This window comes from Aquila chrysaetos, chromosome 8 (assembly GCF_900496995.4).
Source record: "Aquila chrysaetos chrysaetos chromosome 8, bAquChr1.4, whole genome shotgun sequence".
Lineage (NCBI taxonomy): Eukaryota > Metazoa > Chordata > Aves > Accipitriformes > Accipitridae > Aquila > Aquila chrysaetos.
Genome location: NC_044011.1, coordinates 34000761 through 34022576, shown reverse-complemented (window position 1 = coordinate 34022576; position 21816 = coordinate 34000761). Strand labels below are relative to the sequence as shown.

The 21816-nt window shown below is 35.3% G+C and overlaps 1 protein-coding gene across 14 annotated transcripts in view; it reads right to left on the bottom strand.

Annotated features, from left to right (window-relative positions):
* The window catches only part of USP34 (ubiquitin specific peptidase 34), a 140316-nt gene that overhangs the window by 36916 nt on the left and 81584 nt on the right, over positions 1 to 21816 (bottom strand). For 13 of the 14 annotated variants that reach the window (XM_041125311.1, XM_041125312.1, XM_030022504.2 and 10 more), the window contains 12 exons: positions 20516 to 20716; positions 19104 to 19186; positions 17838 to 17878; positions 16720 to 16844; positions 15487 to 15639; positions 14135 to 14239; positions 12927 to 12982; positions 12706 to 12826; positions 8898 to 9081; positions 3678 to 3841; positions 2561 to 2626; positions 49 to 195 (listed from right to left, as the gene is read on the bottom strand). In XM_041125311.1, coding sequence (XP_040981245.1) covers positions 49 to 195; positions 2561 to 2626; positions 3678 to 3841; positions 8898 to 9081; positions 12706 to 12826; positions 12927 to 12982; positions 14135 to 14239; positions 15487 to 15639; positions 16720 to 16844; positions 17838 to 17878; positions 19104 to 19186; positions 20516 to 20716 — 1446 coding nt within the window. The remainder of the gene's footprint in view (positions 1 to 48; positions 196 to 2560; positions 2627 to 3677; positions 3842 to 8897; positions 9082 to 12705; positions 12827 to 12926; positions 12983 to 14134; positions 14240 to 15486; positions 15640 to 16719; positions 16845 to 17837; positions 17879 to 19103; positions 19187 to 20515; positions 20717 to 21816) is intronic. The other variant, XM_030022501.2, reaches the window with a different exon arrangement.

Below are 21816 nucleotides of genomic sequence, written 5' to 3'. Positions count from 1 at the left end.
AGCAAATCCATAAGTTTTCAAGTTCCCTTTTGCTCCCTCTTAACTCACCAGTTCTGGAGACATTTCTTCTATTTTTGTTATTAGGTCAGTGAAGAATTCAGTCATATCTTTCTGCTCTCCAGTGTTCAGTGGCTGCTTATCCATGGTATAGGTTTTACAGAAAGGCCTTGGATTGTATGCCTTACATTCACTTTCCTTTAGGTAAAAAAGATCATGCAAAACAAATCAACATAAATCCTTATATTTTGAAGTTACACAGATATACTGAACATACATATACGAATGTCTATTTAAAAAAGGACATACTTTTACATACAGTATCTCCATATGCCTTTTAGGCAACAAAGTTGTTTAAGTGCTTTAAATGCTTCTGATGAAATGTAAAGCGGTTTTTAACTAAATGATTATCATTATTGTAATATTATTAAAATATAATTTGTACAATATTAATAAATAATATTTAATAAATACTTAACAAAATAAGTCATTAAAATAAAAGAACTTGGCTGAAGATGTGACACATCTGTTCAGATACAAAATATGTTATAAGGAACATCAGCCTGTATTTATGTATTTCTGGACACTACTGACTTAAACCTTGACAAGTACTTAATTTCCATTCAGACTTCTCTATGCTATAAAACTGCATCATCTAGTTCTCAACTGCGTGTGTTCAGAGAAAAGAATTTGCAGTATAAAGCAATTCTTTAGAATACATCCCCCATTCCGCTGCCTTGCACACTGGGAATGCAGAACTTATTTACAGCAGAAGGAACTTTGTTCTTGTAAACAACGATATACATACTGTTTTCTTTTAAGGATGTGTGGCAAGACAGTGCTTCCTGTAAATATTACCTTTTTTTGGAATAAGGTCAGTCTTCAAGGTTTTAATAATGGTAAATCTTCATATGATCTTATGTTCCTATATTACTTTATGCTTATGTAAATACCTAGATTTACTTTTTCTATGATTCATGGCAGGGACTACAAGCCTAAATTCCTTTCCTCTATTTGTCTTCAAAGTGGTTATGAATTTCTTTCACAAAAGCCAGTGCCAAGAACAAAAACACTCAGCTCTCCTCAGTTTTCTTTTTTCATTATTTCACTATTTCAGAAATGCTTCACTATTTTAACAACAGTGAACACCTAGCAACTGCCTCAATTTTGTTACTCAGGCTCTGGAATTTCAAAATTTTTAGTTGCTTTTTAATGCTTTATTTCAACAGATTAACCTTTGAAACACTGGAGCAAGGAAAATGCAATGAACAAAAATAATATATTTTATTTTATCACCAGGGAAACTGGGGCAAACAAGTTGTTCCATGATTAAATGAAGAACCAGGCTCAGAACCCTTTAACTCAAGGTCCATGTGAAAAACACAATGAATAACAATGGTGTTGGAGAGACACTCATGGCAAAGTGTTTGTTAAAAAGAAAAAATAATTTATTGGGATCTTGGCATGGTGCTCACGTATGGAATCAAAACATCCTAGCGGGACAGTCAATGTTTGGTAGTGATGGGAGTCTGTTGCTAGGGTGCTTGCAGTGGTTATCTTCAGTTAGACCTGGAAAAACTCCTCAAATCACCGTTTTGTTAAAGTCTTATAATCTAGCTGGTAAGAGTCCTACATGACCTCCCTAGCATCTGTGTAATTCATTTCTATCGATTCACCTTAACTACGTACAAAGCATCTCTTAAATATCTTAAATCCATACAAAAGACTGTCCTATGCAGTCATTTCTGTAGGAACAGTCTTCACTGGTCATTTACAAAAGTCTATTTGGAAACTGGACTAGACACAGCAGAGGCAATAGTAGCATTGTCCCAGATTGCTACTTGGAAGGCTCCTGTAACGATCAGTAAAATACTTCATTGGGAAAGTACAGTGAATTACCCAGTTTCAAATTGGTCCATTATTGCATCCAAGGAGATGCCTGGCCAGGGAGCTCCCGGACCACTCAGAGGTTTAGCAATGTAAGTGCACAGGGTGTCCATACAGGGCACAACCCCGATACCCAGCTACACCATGACTGTAACTAAAAAACAGACTTCATTTTCATACTCGTTAACTCACTCGTAACTGAAGTCCCATAGCTATAGTAAACACCCTGTGTTCACCTGAGTGTTCAGGTGCTGGGGGTAAAAGGTTTAAATAAATGAAGGATGCTCAGACTGTGGCACCTGAGCCTGATGTTCCCATATATTCACTTCACAAACTTTTTTTTTTTTAAGAACACAGTAGACAATCACTAACATTTGAGAGCTGGTGCTTGCTCATTAGAGTTGGTGCCCAATATTAAACACTATCTTAGATTAGGATTTACACTGCCTCTTCATGAAAACTATTACACCAATGTTTCCTTAACTGATTTGCTGAATAACAGCTTTAAAGTGGGTAAAAACTATTTCAGTTAAGACACTCACTTACAAAACTTAGGCACAATGGACTTAAGCTGCCAAGAGTTTACATAAAGAATGGTAACTACATTTTTCTTCCCCCCCCCCCCCCCCCCCCCCAAAAATAGGATACTTTATAAAATTTCCTCTTTTGCACCTACCATTAAGTATGTAAACATTTTCTGGAGTTCTAGTAGAGTGGTCTTGTGTTTCATATCTTCTGAATACTAAAAGAAATTCATAAAAGAAGACTTTATCTTTTTCTTTATAACTTTCCAAAAACAGCCCTTAAAAAGATGAAACAATCGTCTTTTTAAACAAAAACCCAATCACTTTATTATGGACAATTAAGAAAAATTACTGTGCACAAGAACACACAGTACACTATTTTACACTTATATATAAAGTACTACCTACTCATTTTTTGGAATGTCAACATTAAACCTAAGTAAAAAAATAACTATTTTCTAAAAATTTACTGCAGCTAGGAGCTTTTTGGAAGGTATTACAAAAGACCACAGTAATTTTGGAATAATTTTTTTCAGTTCATAGACGTTACGAGAGTTCTGATCAACCGTCTATATAATGCATTTCACATGCAGACCAGGAGCTTCCTTCTTTTATTTTATTTTTTGTTTTTATTTATAAATGTCTAATTCCAGATGAAGTTAAGTGACAACTACCAATAACTTAATGATAACAAAAAAAGATGAGGTCACTGCCAGTTAGGGTGTTTCACACATTATATATGCCCTGTTGATGTCAGGGACCAAAGCAAAGCTTTCTCTTTTACAATAAATAGCTAGAAGTAGTAATATTCTATTTCTGGAAGTTAACCAATGTAATTTATAGGACTTGCTGTACTTTTGGTAGCATGAGATACATGCTCTGGGACTTTATAAACATTCAAGAAGAATGACTTTTATTCTAAGAAAACGACAAATTAAGAGTTAAGAAACAACAGACAAGTCACATAAAACCAAACTTGAATAAATCTAGTTGATAGCAACAGAAACATGAGTTTGAGAACATGTTTTATTACAATGCCACCTTAAGAACCTACTGCATTACAAATACATTTAAAAAAAAAATTATATATCTCTTCACTTTAGACATCAGCAACAGAATCCAACTGAACAAAAAGCAAACTAAATCCTGAAGAAATATTCTTTATCAAAAAATAAGTCTTAGAAGTAAGTCTATATCAGCATTTGCACTGATTCTAAATTTAAACTTCTATGAAAATCCACACAAGGAACATAAGACCCCAAAGCATACCTTTGCAGTAAAGATTGCTTGTCTGGCCTCTGGTATCATGTACAGTTGCTGAATAGTGGATGCCAAGTAACACGTTGCTCCAAGATTAGTTAGACCCACAAATCTACATTCAGCGCGAACATCATCATGTGGCCAATAATCCCACTTGTAAGGTGCATGGGAAGCTGTAAAAAATGTGAATCACGCACACAGAAAAAAATCAATTCAAAGTACAATTTACAAAAACACAAATACAATTAAAGGCTTTATGCTTACATTAGTAAAATGCATCCTGTTTATGCATTCTACATTTACAGACATGAGCCAGACTGTACCTGCTCTTTAAGAAAATGCACTATAGGTACCTCAGGAAAATCACTTGATACAGCAGCAAGCCCTTCTAGACGCCACACTACTTTGGGCTGCAACACTGATTTGCTGTGCTCTCCAAAGCACTACTCATGGCAAGTATCATCTCTTACACTTGTTCTAGTGGTAGTGTTACATATAGTAATGGTCCTCCAGCCTCTACCTTTAAACTAAAGTTTGGTAAAACCACATGACGTTTTCATCATCAAGTGCATCCATAAATTCTAAGCATTGGCTGCTATGCATTTTTTCTACATAAGAAATGGGGTTTTTTATAATACAAGCCAACCATAGCTCTCTCAACACTTCACTGCCTAAACCACTGCGAACATACTTTTAACTGATAACATACAACCTTTACAAGCTCCCAAACGCACACCAGTCATTCCCCCAACACAAAAATTACTCATAATTTCTACTACCCCTTCCCATGCACCCTATGTCACATGGTAAGAAAGCAAAGCAGAGTCTCGGCACCCAGAGACTCAAGTTAGGGAGCCTTTCCTTCACATAACAAAACACAGATTTGGCATCAGGGATAACCACACATGAAGCAAGACCTTTCTTTCCAGAAGAGAAGCTGGTTTCAGAATGACATCTACTACAAACAATGCCAGGCTAGCAAAAGATCTTTTTGACCAGTACAGAAGATGGATAGATGCTTATCAGAGATAAGACACAAAAGTGCAGTGAAATGAAGTGGTTGACTATACACAAGCTTGAATAAACTTGGGAACAGTTTTTATAGGAAGAGAAGGAATGTTTTTTACTGCACTTCAAAGCCATATATACCAAAGAAATCTGCTATCTACAAGAAAAATAGGGGTAAGCAAGAAGCGAATTGCCTAGAGAATCAGACTGAAAAGACATTTTCTTTTCCTGTAAGTTTTCTATTCCTCTGTATTTCATACCAGATGTAGCAATCTATTTCTTACACAGCATGGCACTAGACAAGTTAGGCAAGCCTGACAGACTCTTCTTAATAAGCCTCGTTCTGATATGGCTGCCAAGAAATCAGAAGAATGGGAAAGTTCTCCTCATCTGCCAATCAAGAAGATGGTAACTACACTAGACAAACCATTTGTAAGGGATTAGTACTGCTTCGAGACACTGACAGGCTTCTCCTTCTAGCATCCCACACAGGAGAATGGAATGGGGAATTAATCTTTGAGCTGCAGAGGCAACTAGATGACATAAGCACTAAATTACAGAGGAATTAATCCAGTGTCCAAGAAAATTCACTGCAGCCTATCTTCCTTGGTATGCAAGAAGTTTGACACAAAAACTTGCAATGCATCTACCTTTGCCAGTCATCCCCAAGGATATCGTTCTCCAAAAAGGTAGTGTCCTGCAAATAATTCAGCACCTCTACTGAAGTATATGTTCAAATATAAAGAAAAAAAGCAAAAAAGTAATCTGGATTTATTTTACAATCTGCAAAATTTATGTGGGCTCAAGATTTAAATTTTAAATCCTTAATTATTTTGTCAAAGATTAAAAGCTCGTTAAGGATTCTTCTCAATTCATACTACCAGCTATAAATTCAGGAAACTATTTGGCATCCTCTGAACAGATCCTCACATCTTCAGAGAGCAGACCAACAAGACGTTCTGTTGCACAACAAATAATTGTTGTAATCTTCACTTTGGCATTGGCATCAAAACAACTTTTAGCCCTGCAGCTTCAAGTAGGGAAGGAAAGAGTTTTAATTCTCCTGTTTCAACAAATCTCAGTAGCGTGACCTCATGTTACCTGGTTACATTGGGCTGATTGGCCAGTTGAAACAAAGCTCTCCTCCATGTTTAACCTCCTAAAGAAAGTACTTAGCATGGCAGAAGAACACAAAACTCCCTCCCTTAACTGAAATCCTTAAATTGCAACATCTTAATTCACCCTTTCTGATTTAAGTACTCAGCATCTATCACTGCTTATAGCTCATCAAGTTGTAATTACAAAGAAATCAGATGACTTCTGTATACTTCATGAGAATAGTTGGGAGTATCTTCCTCCTACTTCAATCTGACAATGGGCTTTCAGAAATTTGACAAAGAATTTCTCAGCAAGATCCTGTTTCCTCCACCCTGGGATTTTTAAGCGACTGTCTTCATTTTCATAGTAAAAGCTTTCCTTTTGCATGTGGATCTTAACTAGAAAGGTAAATTTGAGCCTTATTTATGTCTATCATCTTTATTCCTCACTGTCGTTACAGAAATCAGCCTTTTTTTCAGGAAGAGAGAGGGAAACTTGTAACCAAACTTGCAATACTCATATTCTACTTTAAGCAAAATAAAACCGAACTTCTTCCTCTTCAAATGACTCTGCATTTCTCTGTATTTCACCTTCTGATCATGCTTCTGCTCCAAACATAACATCAGACACTATCTTAAACATTATCTTAAACAGCTGGTCTTGTTTCCCTCCTTTGAACTGAATGTTTTTGTTAGTCTTGGTCTTTAAAGAAAGCAAAACTCCAAAACACTGCAAGAAATTTTATGAACACAGAAGGTATCTAAATCAATCCCCCCTTCAGTAAGATCAGAGTCTGCATTAATTGTTAGCCCTCCCTGTTAAGAAAAGGGAGGAGAAAAGTCAGCTGACATCAGCTACTTAGCAGTTCACTTCCTACAGTATCACTTGCTGAAAAAGCATGAAGGCACCCCTATGTCTTCAGCTAAAACCACTGTAACAGTGAAATAGAAAAAAGCACGCAAGTCATTCTCTTCTTCTATCCATCTATGAAAGGAGCAAAATTAGTGGAAGCTTTAAAGAAAAATGCTGCTGCAGTTAAAACTTCACTACAACTACTTAACATTATTCATAGTAGTGTAAGTTTGAAGAACAGTGTACCGTTGTGCATTTTAATAGGACTGCCAGAATAGAGTCTTAGTAACATATTTTTTAATTAGAACCCTAATTTTTTTTTTTTTCCCCCAAGGAAAATATGCTAGATATCCTTTAACAAGATGTTTTCTTTTTGAAAATTTTACTTTATTTTGCTGCATTAAAGCCATCTCTTAAGAGCATCCCGGCTTCAATCAGTTAGGAGTGTGAGGAAAAAATGGTAGAATAGCAGAGGCAGCAATCAGTGAGACTAGAAGACAACAACTGTACGAGTAGCAGGATTGAACATTTCTGCAGTGAACCACAAAACTGAAATGTTAAAACCAAAGACCAGATGGAAATTTATAATATTTTCCTTAATGTTTCTCCTAAGAAGAACAGAGAGACAGGCCTAAGACTAAGATTTTTAAAGACTAATAAGATTACAGAGAGAAGCAAAGTGGAAAAAAACAGTTTTAAGAATCTTTGGATCACATCAATGGAATAACAAGACTTTAAACAAATGAGGTATCAGAAGTCCTGTGTCCATTGCACATCAGAAAGAGACAACGGCATTCTGCCAGCTGTAAAAAAATTAACATTTGTGAAACTGAGATATCCCAAATATGGAGCAGGAGCACAAACCAGATGGCTCTGGAGAACTCAGGAAGGGACAAACAATCTAGAGAAGAGTATTTGGAAGAAAGCAACAACTGTGGTAAATGTTATGGAAAACTTCAGCACCTAGGAATCACTGGGATTTAGAGCGAGAAAAATACTGACTGTAAAAAATGAATGATTGCACCTGGAGAGATACAGACAACCTCAGCAGCAGCAGATACACTCACAGGAAACAGAAATATCTGATATTTTCATAAAATATATTCTTCATAATATTTTCCCTGAACATAGGAGACTTTGGAGGCTTTTTAGAAGGCCCCATGCATATGAGTGCAGAACACAAAACATTATTACAATCAGATTTCTCTTTTGCTTCCTGAATTGTAAGGCACTAAATCAATTCCATAGATTATAATAAATTACAGGTCCTCAGGTTATAGGAATTTAAACTGGGCATCAAGCTAAAAATGCATAATGAGAATTTGCAAATCAAAGATAAAATATTAAATAACTTAAAATTTTGGTAATTTACATACTATACATCGGAATTATGTTTCCAAAACACAGGAAGCATGAAAGCCAAGAAACACAACAAAATTGTATTAGCACTGTAAGCAGACATCTGGGTATAGACTGAAGTAAACTACAAAGATATGAGAGACTTTGAAAACATGACAGTGCTTTAATACCCACTATATCTACAGTACCTCAGTGTGGTTTATATACTTTGGTTTACATATAAACATACCATGTTTCTTCATGTTAGAAAGGGAAAACAGAAATTAAACTCCAGCACAAGCCAACAAAACATGTAAAATCCACTCTAACAATGTTATCTATGTGTCCGTGTCATGTAACAGGACCACATACTTTAAATAACCCATATTTAAGAACAGATGATCTGAAAATTCTACATGGGATTAAATCCACTCATTTGCTAGGTGAGCAAAAGATGCCTACATCTGCTCTGTGACAGTACCGTAAGTGATGGTGGATAAGTAGTAGAGCTACAAAGTGGAATTTTAAAAGTAGGGTTAGTGGCAACGTCTTTCTTCATCACTACTTTTGGAAAGTGGGACTATTCAGTTGAAGTCTAAAAACATTCTGGGTCACCTTTGCATTTCCCCATTTCTACCTATGCATTCTTAACAGATCATTATTTTTAGAAAGTCATTAAATGCAGATGCTTCTGATGTATTTCAGGAGGAAATGGAAACTCCATGACTGCAGTACTGCTCACAATGGTGGCTAGCCATCCCCATCATAAACACAGTCTTCAGAACGAGAGTCCATATTACAAATACACTCTTGTTTTCTCTACTGAACTTTATAAATCTGAAAATTCAAAACAAAACCAAAATGAACAGAAAATGCAAATGGACTAGTTTTCCACAAAATACTCAAAAGCTATGTATGAATAAAGGTCCTTACACTGCATATGTTGTGCCATAACCCAGTTGTGGAGCAGCCTGTAGTTTTCCACTGAGCCCTTTACCATTTCTACCAACAAGTCATAAGCAGCAGCCCTTGAAGAATGTGACTTGCATTTTGGCTGTTGTCTGTCTTTCAAACTTGGCAGCAAGAACAGAAGATTGAAGATGTCTCTCAGAAACTCCTGTAAAACAGTTCAATCAGCACATTTCGCAGTTTGAACACATTCTTAAAAGACAACAGACACGTACTAACAATCTTCTAGAAACTTCTATAGACTTTCTAGACCACTATCATTTACAGAACTTTCTGACTTGCATACAAGTTCTGAATTACGAGTTTCAACAACTTACTTTATACCACATAAAGTGCACTGCAACCATATTATAGCCTAAAGAGAAACATGTTCAGTGAAAAAGAATGACAAATTATGCTTGATTCATGATTGATAATTTGATTTAACAAACCACACACATGTATTTTTAGTAACTTTAAGACTAGTTTCTCCTAGTGAAAGGCAGCACATAACCTTAATCACTCTACTTGTTTGAATTTTATGAATCACTAATTTATCTTAAAACACACACTAAATTATGTACCATGTGTACTGCAAGTGTATTTTTGTACTGTTTCATGTTTGGAATATTAACAGAACTACAGAAGGCACAAGCATAGCTGTACCAAGTCAGGTTGCCTTTGGATGATAAATACATATTACACACTCTTAGTTATCTTTACCGTCCCAGATTAATAGACTCAAAAAATGAGATGGATCTGTCTAAACTTCAGTACCTTCTTTCTATGTAGCCAATTTAATTCAATAAAATTAAACCAAAAGTAAAATATGAAAAGGATAATGAAAAAAAAGAAAGATCTGTATAAGTCTCTAAGAACAAGTGATCATACTCTTCCACAACTACAGCACCTTCAAAGAATCGCAGAATGGTGAAAAGGCTTTCCCCCACCTTTCAGCTATGAAGTAAACATTACTAATAAGTCATTTAAGTGGTGTAATGAAAGACCATGAAAGAATAAATTGAACAGATTTTATAAAGCAATACTTTCAACAAATTTCCTTAAACAACCAGCAATTCATGTGCATACTTTATGTCTAGGGCTGATGACATGATCCATAGCCTACACTTCACAACTTCTGTAAAATGTCTGCAATCTCAACAAACTGTATTTAATCATTAAATCATACCAGTAGTGTATCATTTCAGTTGTCTACATAATCAGACAATAAATTCTCTACTTCTGCAGAACTTTGATTGCTTTTTTCCCCCAAAGATATCTTCTTCAGTTTTTTTAGGGACAGAATTCTTCCCCATATGTAGAGCACAGGCTACCAATCCAGCTATTATACTTCACTCTACAATTACTACAGTGTAAAATGTTCTTCCTGAATTTCCCCATTCAGGTATATTCAGTTAAGAAGACTTTTAACATTAAAAGGCAGGCTCTGCTGTAAAATCTAACTAAGTCCTAAATATTTCAAAAAATGGCCTTCTGCAGAGTACACAACAACATCACCAAAAAAAGCCTTGTTCCAGTGTGCAGGGAAATTCCTATAGTGTTAATATAGAATCTTATAACCAGGGTCTTATGTTCAGAGCTGAATAATATGGAAAGGTCTTCTCCTGGCCAATATAGTTAAACAAAGTTCTTCCAGATTTCTCCACACTTGGAGAAAGAAAATGCATAACATTAAAAATAAATAGATAGCTGGTTTCTTAGTTTGTAGCAGAGTGCTTGTAGGGCAAAAGTCTGATTCCTTTTCATTCCTAACCATACTTGTCAGGTGTAGATGATCACAGCTCATCAACAGACCAGCTGCATGGACTAAGTGGAGTTTCAGACTGTGCTTTCAGCTGCAGCCTAGTGCTGTGCTGCAGCCTTTTTCAAAGAGGTGTTTTAACATACCCACTACCTTAAGGTGTCCCAGACTAGAAAAGCAGTAACTTCAGAGATCTAGATCTATCTTTTTCTGATTAACATTCTCAATCTTGTATTTGTGCTGATTGAATTCTGACATGTTGGAGCAGGGAAGACAAAAAATGCTATAGATGATTTTGCTCAGAGGCTAAATGCAAAACCCCAGTCTTGTTAAAAATATTTCTCTTTACCATCAAAGTGCCCTTAAGATACACCTTTCTAGTGAAGATGTATTAGCCAGTATATGTTGAAAATGTATTTTTGTCCACTTAGTGTACAATAAGGTAGGTAGTGATTATCTATAAAAGGCATCAAAGAAGGTAGATGAAGTATCCATTGTTGTCACAAAATGTGACCTTTAAAGTTTGACAATATTTGCCAAACAATAATTTTGTTTACTTAGGTAAGGGAAGGAATCTGTAGGGAAGAAAAGGCACAGCAGAGCACCAGAATCCTCTGGGCAAGTCTAAATTATCTTCAGTATCTGCCAGTGTATTTTCCTGGAAATTTTTTCACCAGTCTTTGTTCAGAGGGAAGCATGTGTTTTCACAATCCTGTTCTATTACATTGAACACAATGCAAAACTCTTCACTAATGCACTTTATAATGCGCAGTTAATAAGTGTTCTTAATTGAACATAGAATTAAAAAAATTAATACTAGATCATGACTTAGTCTTAGAAAATGTACTAAGTCTCTGTCTCTCAGCAAAGCCAAATTCTTTTTGAGAAGTTTGTTGTGGATACTGCTCTGTTCACATTCACCCATTTTTTCAAATCAAATTTCTGGCCTCCCTGTGATATACTAAATACATCCAATGTTCTTTAGGATTCTGTATAGTGTCATTCCCCTTTACTTAAGCTTCCCTTTTGTTTTCTTCTTATATTTTTCATATATCCAAGCTACATAAATCTGATCTTTGCATACATCTTCTATTTTAATTTCTACATCATCCTCCACACTGCACTCTGTGAATCGAATTCTTGCTCTAATTTAATCTGCAAGCTCTCCATACTTAAAATACACTTATTCCAGGAGAATTACAGAGTACTAGTCTTTTAAAATGCTGCCAGCAATGTAACTTTATGTTAGGTAGTGCACAATGTGGACACTATTAATCTGGATAGTAAAATTATCTTCAGGGCCATTTTATGATAACAGAGTAAACAGACAGGATATATACAACATAATTAGATACAGGGGACTACTTTCCTGGTGAAACCTCACTAAAGGTCTAATCATAAGTTCAGTACAGTCTATAGAAAAAAACCCATCTGTTTAAATCAGCTTTTACAGCAGGCAAAAACATCAGTTTAAGTCAGCTTTTACACCACAGATTTTTTTTTTTTTTTCAATGTGGTCCCAAAACACAAAATAGAATTTTTTTAGCATCTTCCCCTGCCTAGCCACTCTCCCATCTTACAAGCACAGGTGGAATGTAATACTCTTCTAACAGGTGTCTGCCACTGTGTAGATGTAGAGCTTAAAAGCTACTTTTAGATCACAACTGTCCCAGGACATGGTCAAAAAGCAGCTGTTGTTAATGACTTAAACCAGTTAATGCTGATCAATACTAAAAACATTTAAAGATAATAAATGAAAATAAATAAAATTTCCAAGATGTAAGAACTCCACCCTGAAATGAAATACAGTTAGGAAGGGAAGGGATAGGATGGGACTGTATGTGCTACTTCTTAAATAAAGGAACAATATGTGTGTGTTTATCCATCATCCTAAAGCTAAAAATATGATATACCCTCATATATTGAGCCCTGCAATCAAAATGGTGGAAAAAAGGTGAAATGAAGAAAGTGTAGTAACAAAAGATGACACTATTTTGATCCCTTTGCGGTCTTTCAGTGACCTTTTCTTACCTGGCCTTCGCGAGAAAATTTAAATGGTGGTTTGTGCTTAATAACACTTGTTGCAAGACGAAGTAGTCCTGTAAGTCCATCATCTTCTATATTACCATCTTGATGGTCAAGGATTTCTCTGCTATATACACAAATATATACAAAGGAAGTGTTAAAACTCTGTCCCACTAACAATAAATATAATGCAACTTACAAGTGAAATTACTATTAGCAAACCTTACCTCCGAATGCAGTCAGCAAGATGTCTTGCTAGTGCATCTAAATCAAGCAGTGTTGTCTGATTAAAAATAAAGAAAATGGAATATAAATGGAAAACAATTATGTACTTCATGAATTACAATTTATAAGCCTAGTCTGAAACTATGGTTATACTTTTGGATGAAATTCTGTTATTGCACACAGAAAACCAGGGACAATTAAAACTCATCTTTCAAACATGCTTGCAACAATATTTTAATACTTTTTTATAAATGTCATGAAACTGTTTTTTAAAATCAATGTGGTACAGTTCAAATGAAGTAACATTTATTCTTTCAACTCCAGACCCCACGAAGATACTACCTCTATCATGCCGAAAAAAATGGAATAGTAGTGTTTTAAAGAGAAGTGTTTAACTGTTATTTCTCACAAGAATACACAGTTTGTCATCAGAAGGTTGGAAAGTCCCATTAGCATTTCTTGCTTGAGCAACATGCAGCAGAAGTAGGCAGAACTGTAGCCTAGCTAAGAGATTCAATTAATAAAACAGAAATGGAAGGAAACTGAGCAGAGGATTGGGGAGTGGGGGAAGGGAGCAAAATTTTTGCCTCTACTGGGACCATCCAGAGTCAGGAGAGGACAAGACTTTCCCATTCTGGAGAAACCAGGGTTAAGGCCTTACCTTCCTTCCCTTCCCACACTCCTCCCACAACACTGAGAATGAACTAGAGAGATTTATGTAGGGCCACCAGCCAGCACAAGCAGTTGCAGAGTTTGCCCAAAAGGTAACTTTAACCCTGTAAAGATGTTTCAGAAGTTGTAAGTTTTCTAAACTGTGCTAAGCTGTTAACTGAAATGTTTTCCTCTTTCAGCTTTAGTCAAACACTTGATTATCTCCTCCGTAGGCCACACTGAAATTATCTGAGTGAATCTGACAGTTAATTACAGTATTCCCAATGTCTATTACCTTCACCTAAGTTCACCCTCTTTGTGTATTATACCCATTTTCCCTTCTTGACTCTATAGGTTCAGTATCTGAAGCTTCCTTTGGCCAAAAGCTATTAAATACACATCAGAGAGTAGGGAAAGCTGGGAGATTGGAAAGATCCAAGAGCTGTTCACAGCAGTTCAGCGTATCTTAAATAAAAACATCTCATACTGAAGTAAAAGTGGTCTGAATACCCAAATTTAAAAAAAGCAGAGAGTCATATGAATGCAAAACAAAACCTACCTGACTTGCATCTTTGACATGTATGTTATCAATCAGTTTGCACAGCAGCCAAAAATATTCCTTACAACCTGGTCGCAGTACTGTTTCTTCTTCATAATCCTCTATCTGTGAAAAGAAACTGCTTTTGTTCTAAAGGACATCAGACAAAAAAACGCAGTAAACACAGTAACTGTTACAAGAATATTACTTTCTTCAAGCCCCTATTTAAGATAAGTCAAGTACAAGAACAATGTATTTTACAACAGTAACAGTGTGTGTTCTATATTTTTTCTGCAATATTTATTGATTTTCTTGAAAGATTGTCAGGACGATCTGCCAGACCCCTAAAAAAATTGAGAATAGTATTGACTCCATCCTACCCACTGCAAATTGCAAAAATGTTCAGTGTTAGACTAGACAAAACATGAGAAACATTGGCTGAATTCAACATTAGTTCGTACAACTCTGATTTTAAACTCTTCTGAAAATGAGTCAAATAAGGCAAAATGTTCTGTAGATTGCTTTAATTGATTTTTTTTTTTTTTTTTTTTTTTTTAAATATCAACAGAGTTTAAAATGAAAGCAGACTTAAAATAAATGAACCACTCTCACCCGAAATCAAATGCCAGGCAGGGTCACAAGAATAACTGCCCGACAGAACCAAAATCCAGGTTCACACTTGACAGCCATACAAGTCCATACAAGTGCTCTCCTTCAGATCTGGCTACATCAGCTGAAGTCAGCACAGCCTCCCCTGATATGCATTGCTAGGTCTACAATCCCTAATTGACTTTAGACAAAATCATCCAGGTTAGTTCAAACCGCCTCTATTAACCTTCATACATTAACAGTGAGAACTCCTCCTGAAGTAGCTTTGACAGCATCCACAGAATCTCTTCTATTTAGTAGAGCTGTGAGGACAATAATACTCCAACAGAAAAACAGCAGCAATTGACTGGGGAACAATAACATTCAGCCACAACAACAGAGGGTATCTATGTACACATAAAACAACGCACTGATTTATTTATGGGCTTACCTACATTTAAAAGGGAAATTGAGGAATATATTGAAAACACAACTGTTGTTCCCTAACAGTGTGTTGTGTGGACACTACAATTCCAGAACAAGAGTACTTCCTAAATGCTATTCTGCATTTCTCCCAGCACAGGCAAGCTCTAAATTACTCTAGTGTTACAGCTTTAACTACTTTCGTGAAGTTTCTGGAAGCATCTAAACCAAAAATCTTAATATCCCAGTGTATCAGAAATAGTATGTCAGACATAATGATAACGTGCTATCTTTTTTTTTTTATATTAAAATTAAGTTTAAATAGATCTTTGATACAGTCTTGTAATTTCTTAAGTTCTTACCCGGATTGGTTTCAGAGCTTGAGCATCAGGGAGGAATTTTAATAACGTTGACGCAGCCAGCAGCAGAAAGGACCGATTAATTGAGTCTCCCCCATCCAGACCAGAGAGAGATAACTTGTATAAACCATTGCAAGACTCATGGCGAACGGCAGTCTTTGTGAAAAATAAAAGAATTAAATGATTACACACTTATTTAGAAGATTGTTGTTGTTGTTGACTTTTCTTTCATATGTACATAATAAGTTCCTCTCATAATATCAGGTTATCAAGGTAGAATATATCTTTCTAAAAACACATATTACAAATAAAGTACATTTAAATTACTTGCAGAAAAAGGCAAAAGATACCATTCTAACAAAAAAGCTGATTTGTCTGTGCCCCTTGTCTTTTGAGTTACGTATTTTCTACAGTAAAGATTACAGCCAGTAAAATAGAAAATATCACATCTGGGCAAATTAGGGAAATGTATGTGCTGCTGGAACTTACACTTACTCATTCCTAACTATATGGTTAATTTGTTTAATTTCACTAGAAGAATGATTTTCTTCTTTGTTTTATTCTTTTCTTAAGAAAAATATCCACAGACTATCTCTAATCCAGCTTTGGAAGTTTGCACTCTCTTTTCCAGGGTTTTTAAATGGAGTCAGCATGTAAGCTTCTTCTGTGCTTGAGTAATAAAGCAACAGATAACAATTATCACATCATGTCCATATTGCACCCTTAAGCAATCACAAGTAAATACAAGTTTTCTACTATGCATATCTTTATGCAATTTTCAAGTTTTTCTTAGTTCAGAAAAAATTACTTAAAAGCTAGGCAAAGATTTGGTAATGACAAAGATTTTCACATGAACTCTCATCCACCTCATTTTGTGATAAAAATATAGCTGAAAAAAAATATAATGGGGGAAGTACATTTAGACTAATCCATGTTAGAGGGCATCACCCAGAAATTTCAACAAATTACAATGAAAAATATTACCTTCAAACAGAAGCCAAGAACAAAGATGAGAGTTTATAAACTGGTTTGCAATCAACCACAAATGTGCCACCTTACATGGTATTTTAACTACAAGTGATTACTTCTTAAACAGGACTACAAGTAACTGAGTCAGATCCTGTCTACTTTTAGCATGAAACAACGTTTTGAGTTTAATGGTAGCTTGAAACCAAAGTTAATCTTGTTCCATATTATGCACTAATTAGTAATGCAATAACCTCTCCTTTAACATACCTCTGGAATAAGAAGGGTAAGTTTCTTTAGCCAGTCTTGCAAATGATCACTGTCCGCCAGACTGGATTTCACCAAAGAACAGCAGTGAGCCCAGCTCACCAAGAGCCACATTGAATAATGAGTGACTGAAAGAAAATCATATAAGAGTAAATCACGCTATAACTAACAGAACAGGCTTTTTTAGGTTGACGAGTTGCATAGTACTAGCACATATAACATTCATTTCAGTCATACTAACGTACAAGACTAAATCCTTACTGGCACATAAGATACAACCTAAACTCAAAATATTACCAATATGCTTACTAAATACTGACCATTGCACTACTGATGACAATTAGATTACTCTAAGTATTACCGATCTGGGGCACAATCCTTTCCTGCATCTCTACTTAAGCAGTGAGCTGGTACTTTGCTAATGGGCAGCATCATGTCTTAACATAAACATTTCCCCGGAGTAACTAGTATATCTGTTCCTTTCTTCTTAACAGCTAAAAGTAAGACTTCAGTAGATGCTACGTAGCATTTACTGAGCATTCAAGTGCATAGACATGAACATCTGCAGGGCAGAACTAAGTGGAAAAACTGAAGATGACGTATAAGCCTAGGAGGACATACCTTTACTTGTGCATGCCTATGCTGTACTTTTGACAATTACTTTGATACAGACTTAAATTGACACAGGTCATTTAAACCTTTTGTAAGAAACCTCCACAAGAGGGATAGATGGGGGAGCTCCAAGGAATTCTGGGCCCAGAATGATTTCTGTAAACCAGAATAAAGGTGACTATTGGTGACTCTTATGGTGTTATACATGCTGCTCTTTGGAAGATAAGAATACAGCTCGTTTTCCTGCCAAAACCAGCTCTTCTGGAGATGAAGGCTGCTACAGTACAAAATTTCAATTCATATAAAACAATTTTCAGAGAAGGAAAGCCAGGCAAGTCTTCTGGCACCTCTCTGTGTATTCCCACCTAGATAATAACAGCCCTCACACTACCAAGGAACACAATTTTATAGCATTCTAGTGGTGGAATAAATCAAACATGTAACTTGTTATCTTCAACATGTTTTCACTACTATTAGTTCATAACATATAGCTATTTTGCAGCACTAACCTTCATGTCTTGATCTGTGATCAGACTGAGCTTTCAATACCCTGAACGGGAAGAAGATAAAGCCATTTGAACTTTATCACAGAACATAACAGATTACCACTTAGAAAAACAAGAACACACAAGTAACAACACAGTTACTCTTAACTACCTACTAAGAAAACTAAAATTTTGATCTTAAAAGGATTCATTTCTTGCAGTATTCAAAATTAGCAACAATAATAAAACTATGAAAATCTTCGAGTCACCCCCTTAAAGCTTTACTGACTACAAGATTAAGTCAAGAAAAAATACCCACAACCCTTTTATCCAAAAAAGAGAAGATGATGTAAATGGAACTAAGAACTGACCCATACAGAAGAAAGCTAGTATTCTTCATAAAGAACGACACTTTGAACAAACATTTGCAAGCTTTAGACAAATTTTAAATGTTTGTATTTACTTACATTTTTATGAATTGCAATAAAAGGTTATGAAACCAAAACCATACTATATATATATTTAAAATTATTCCTGCAACTCAACTAGAGGTTAAAGTTAGGCACACTTGCAGACTTGACTGGAAATACTCTGAATGTCTTTAACAATCTTTTAAAAATATGGTAAAACACACTATCCGCTACTCAGAATCAAGTAATTCTACAACAGCAAATGTAGCAAAAAAAATGACCTCCCCACCATCAGTCCCACTGTCACGATGCAGTCTTACACAGAATTGCTTTTCTCAGGACACAAGGCAAAAAGTACAAAAATCTCTAATAGCCTGTTTCTGAAGGTAAAATTTTGCCTTCAGTACATGCACACTCACTAAAACAATACGGGTAATTTCAGCAGTAATAAGCTAATGTTATTAGGATGGGAAAAATAAGTCAAAACCAGCAGACAACTAAAAACCTACAAGTGAATTTATTTTAATTTCTCCTTTACATTGGCTTGAAATTGAGAAAGTTAATTGCTACAGAGAGAACAAATAAATAGTTTTGGCATGAGAATTTATGAGAGCATACCATATATAGTTTGTTGCTCTGTGTCTTATACCCTTGCCATTGAGAGTTCTTGCCACTCTCCTCTCTCTTACTCCTCCTATAAGGGCAGAATAACTACCAGGAGAAGTGACTAAGAAAAGCAAGTCTAATGCCTATAGACTTAAATTTCTGATATGGGTGTTAATGGGGACTACAACTGAAAGAGCTAGTTACTTTATTTAAAGCAGCGATGAAAATGTGCACACTTGATTAGCTTTATTACAAAAATAAAAAGATATTGTACCTAGGTGCCAAGTTGTCATATGTATAAGCAACTGACATAAGTCGCTGAATCAAACTGGTTCCCTGGACAAGTACAAGAAACACCTTTAAAAATTGAAGTCAAAAGAAAAAAAAAAAAAAACAGTTAATATAACAACAAGCTTTTTGATCTGTTTTTAAATTATACACACTGTGTGAATCTAAAACAAACCCACCTGTGTAGAGGGAGGAAGAGCAAAAGACAAATCATAGCATCTCCATAGTTAAAACTTATATTGTTTTTTATTAAAGTGGATCTAAAAATCCTGTGTTTCATTGACTAAGTCTAGATGCTAAAATGTCATTCTATTTCTCTGAGAAAGAAAATTTATCTGAATAGAAAAATCAACCATTTACTCAATCCTTTTATTAAAAACACAGTATTTTTTTTAAAAGCATAGACTATTCATTTCCTCTTAAAAAACCTTAGGCTTGAGGAGACAGGGTTGAGGATGAGCTTTGATATGTAAATTTCACTTTTTTCTGTGATCAGCACGTTTTATTGACTATATATTCACTTAAATTATTCATCTTTAGAGAAACTGACAGGCTACACAGAAGTTTCAAATCAAAGTCTGAAGAAAGTCTTTTAAAATATTTAGATAGCAAATCCACTGCAATAAAAAATATTCATCAATTGACAATTAAAAATTTAAAACCAGTTATAGAAACTGGTAGCAGCATTTACACACAGCCAGTGTCAAAAAATCCAATACATTTGATAATTTCCCTGTATCATAGCAGCTTTGGCAATTTAGGGATCTGTTTTGTCAAAAATACCTAATACTTAAGGTCTTTCCATGTATAACTATGACAAATAGGAAGTCTGGCTCCAGCTCACAGTTCAGATACACACTTTCTGGCAATCAGAGCTGGTCCTGTGCCCAAGAGCAATTGATTCACAGTGAACGTATCTCTGATGCCAAAATACTACATTTGCTTGGTCTACATTAGGAAATTAGCATGCAGGAATCTGGTAGGAAGGTTTACAGGTTTAGGTAAGTTTACCATATGCTCACTAAGGAGGAGGAGGAATCTAAAATGGATTAGTGAGGATGGGGACAGCCCATATAAGAGGTTACCATAAGAAAAAAAAAAAAAAAAAAGGACTAATTAATTTGGAAAACAAAATCTAAGAAATCTGGATAAAGCACTGGAATTCCGAATTCCCAATTCATGTGCTCACCAATCACCAAAAACCCTTCTGGTTCCAGCTTTTAAAGCTGCCAGGTTTAAAGTAATTAAAACAGTTTTTAGAGAAAAAGAACATGTAGGACATAGATTAATATCAGTAACTTTTCTGCTACATTATTTCATTACGAAAACAAAGGCCTTGCACAACAAAGGAGTCATTTTTCTAAAGTTCACAAAACAGGCACACTGTTTATCTCTTACCTCTGTTAAACGAGGTATATGAAGGCCCTTCGCATGGTCACTTGCAGTCTTCCTTGATTTGCCTGGCCATGTTCTTTTTCTGTGACTCTCCGCTACACCAGACCAGGCAAAGACATCATGGTAAGCTAAATCCAGATCTGAAGGATCAACTGCAAACTGGCATATCAGCTTCAGCAAGCAAGCAAGACAGTCTAGCTGCCACTGTGAGTAAGAAGAAAATGAAATTTTATTTTTTCAGGGATTTATTATAGAAATAATTCTATGCCTACTACAAAATTTGAAATTAAAAGCTTAAGTAAGGTATAAAGGATGAAGAGCTAGAACTAACTAGCAAAACCTCACCAGAATAGACACTAAAGAGGAAGGGTATTTAAAAAAATCTTACTTCTTATAATGAAATCATTTTCACAATCTAGTCCTATTAACAGGCGCATTCAAGATTATAACTGAGTGCATGAAATAACACAGAGGAAGTAGTACAGGAGTTAAGCTCAACAGTTAAGAGCCCTTCCTGCATGGTATTCAATTATAACGCAGGGTATAAAGTATGGGATACAGAAGTGCTTTCAAGTTGAATATATTTAACCATGCAGAAACAATACATACCAGCTTAAAAATACCATTTTGTATTGTAACATCTCCAGTTGGATGAAAACTGCCGATTCATTTCGTAAATTTTGAGATAATTTTCATGGCTCTTAACTACATGGCCATGACCAAACATAGCACCTGCTCAGCTCCGCCAGCAGAAGGTGCATTATGAGAGTAAAATTAACAAAAATAGAGCACCATGTCACAGCAACACATGAAGTAGGTCAGCTATCTAGCACCTATACATGCATAAGTCAGGACTAAGGCACTTAGTTGCAGAATCTGTTACTATTTTCAGAATGTTGTGCATACTTTCTGGGCAGACCAATAAAAGCAATCATACAAACTTTTGTTTATATACTGAACAGAGAGAAAGACAATTTGTTTCTAATACTGAAATAATTTTAGAACAAATACATCAAAATCAGTTAAAAACTAACAAATTTTTAATGAGGTATACCTGCCTTCTTTTCAGCATTTCAGTAACTGTCATCAGCTTTGTACATACACGTGTATGCTTGTTCATCTACATCTTTTTATGTACATATGACTCAGAGCTTGAGATATTTCAATTTTTTAATCAAATGCCATAAAATTGAAATTGAAAATAAAAGAAAAAATTAACTCTAATAAAAAAAGTTTTCATTACGATATTAATTTAGCTAATATTTACTAATAATGTTCATTATTGAAGAGTGTCTTTGTTAACA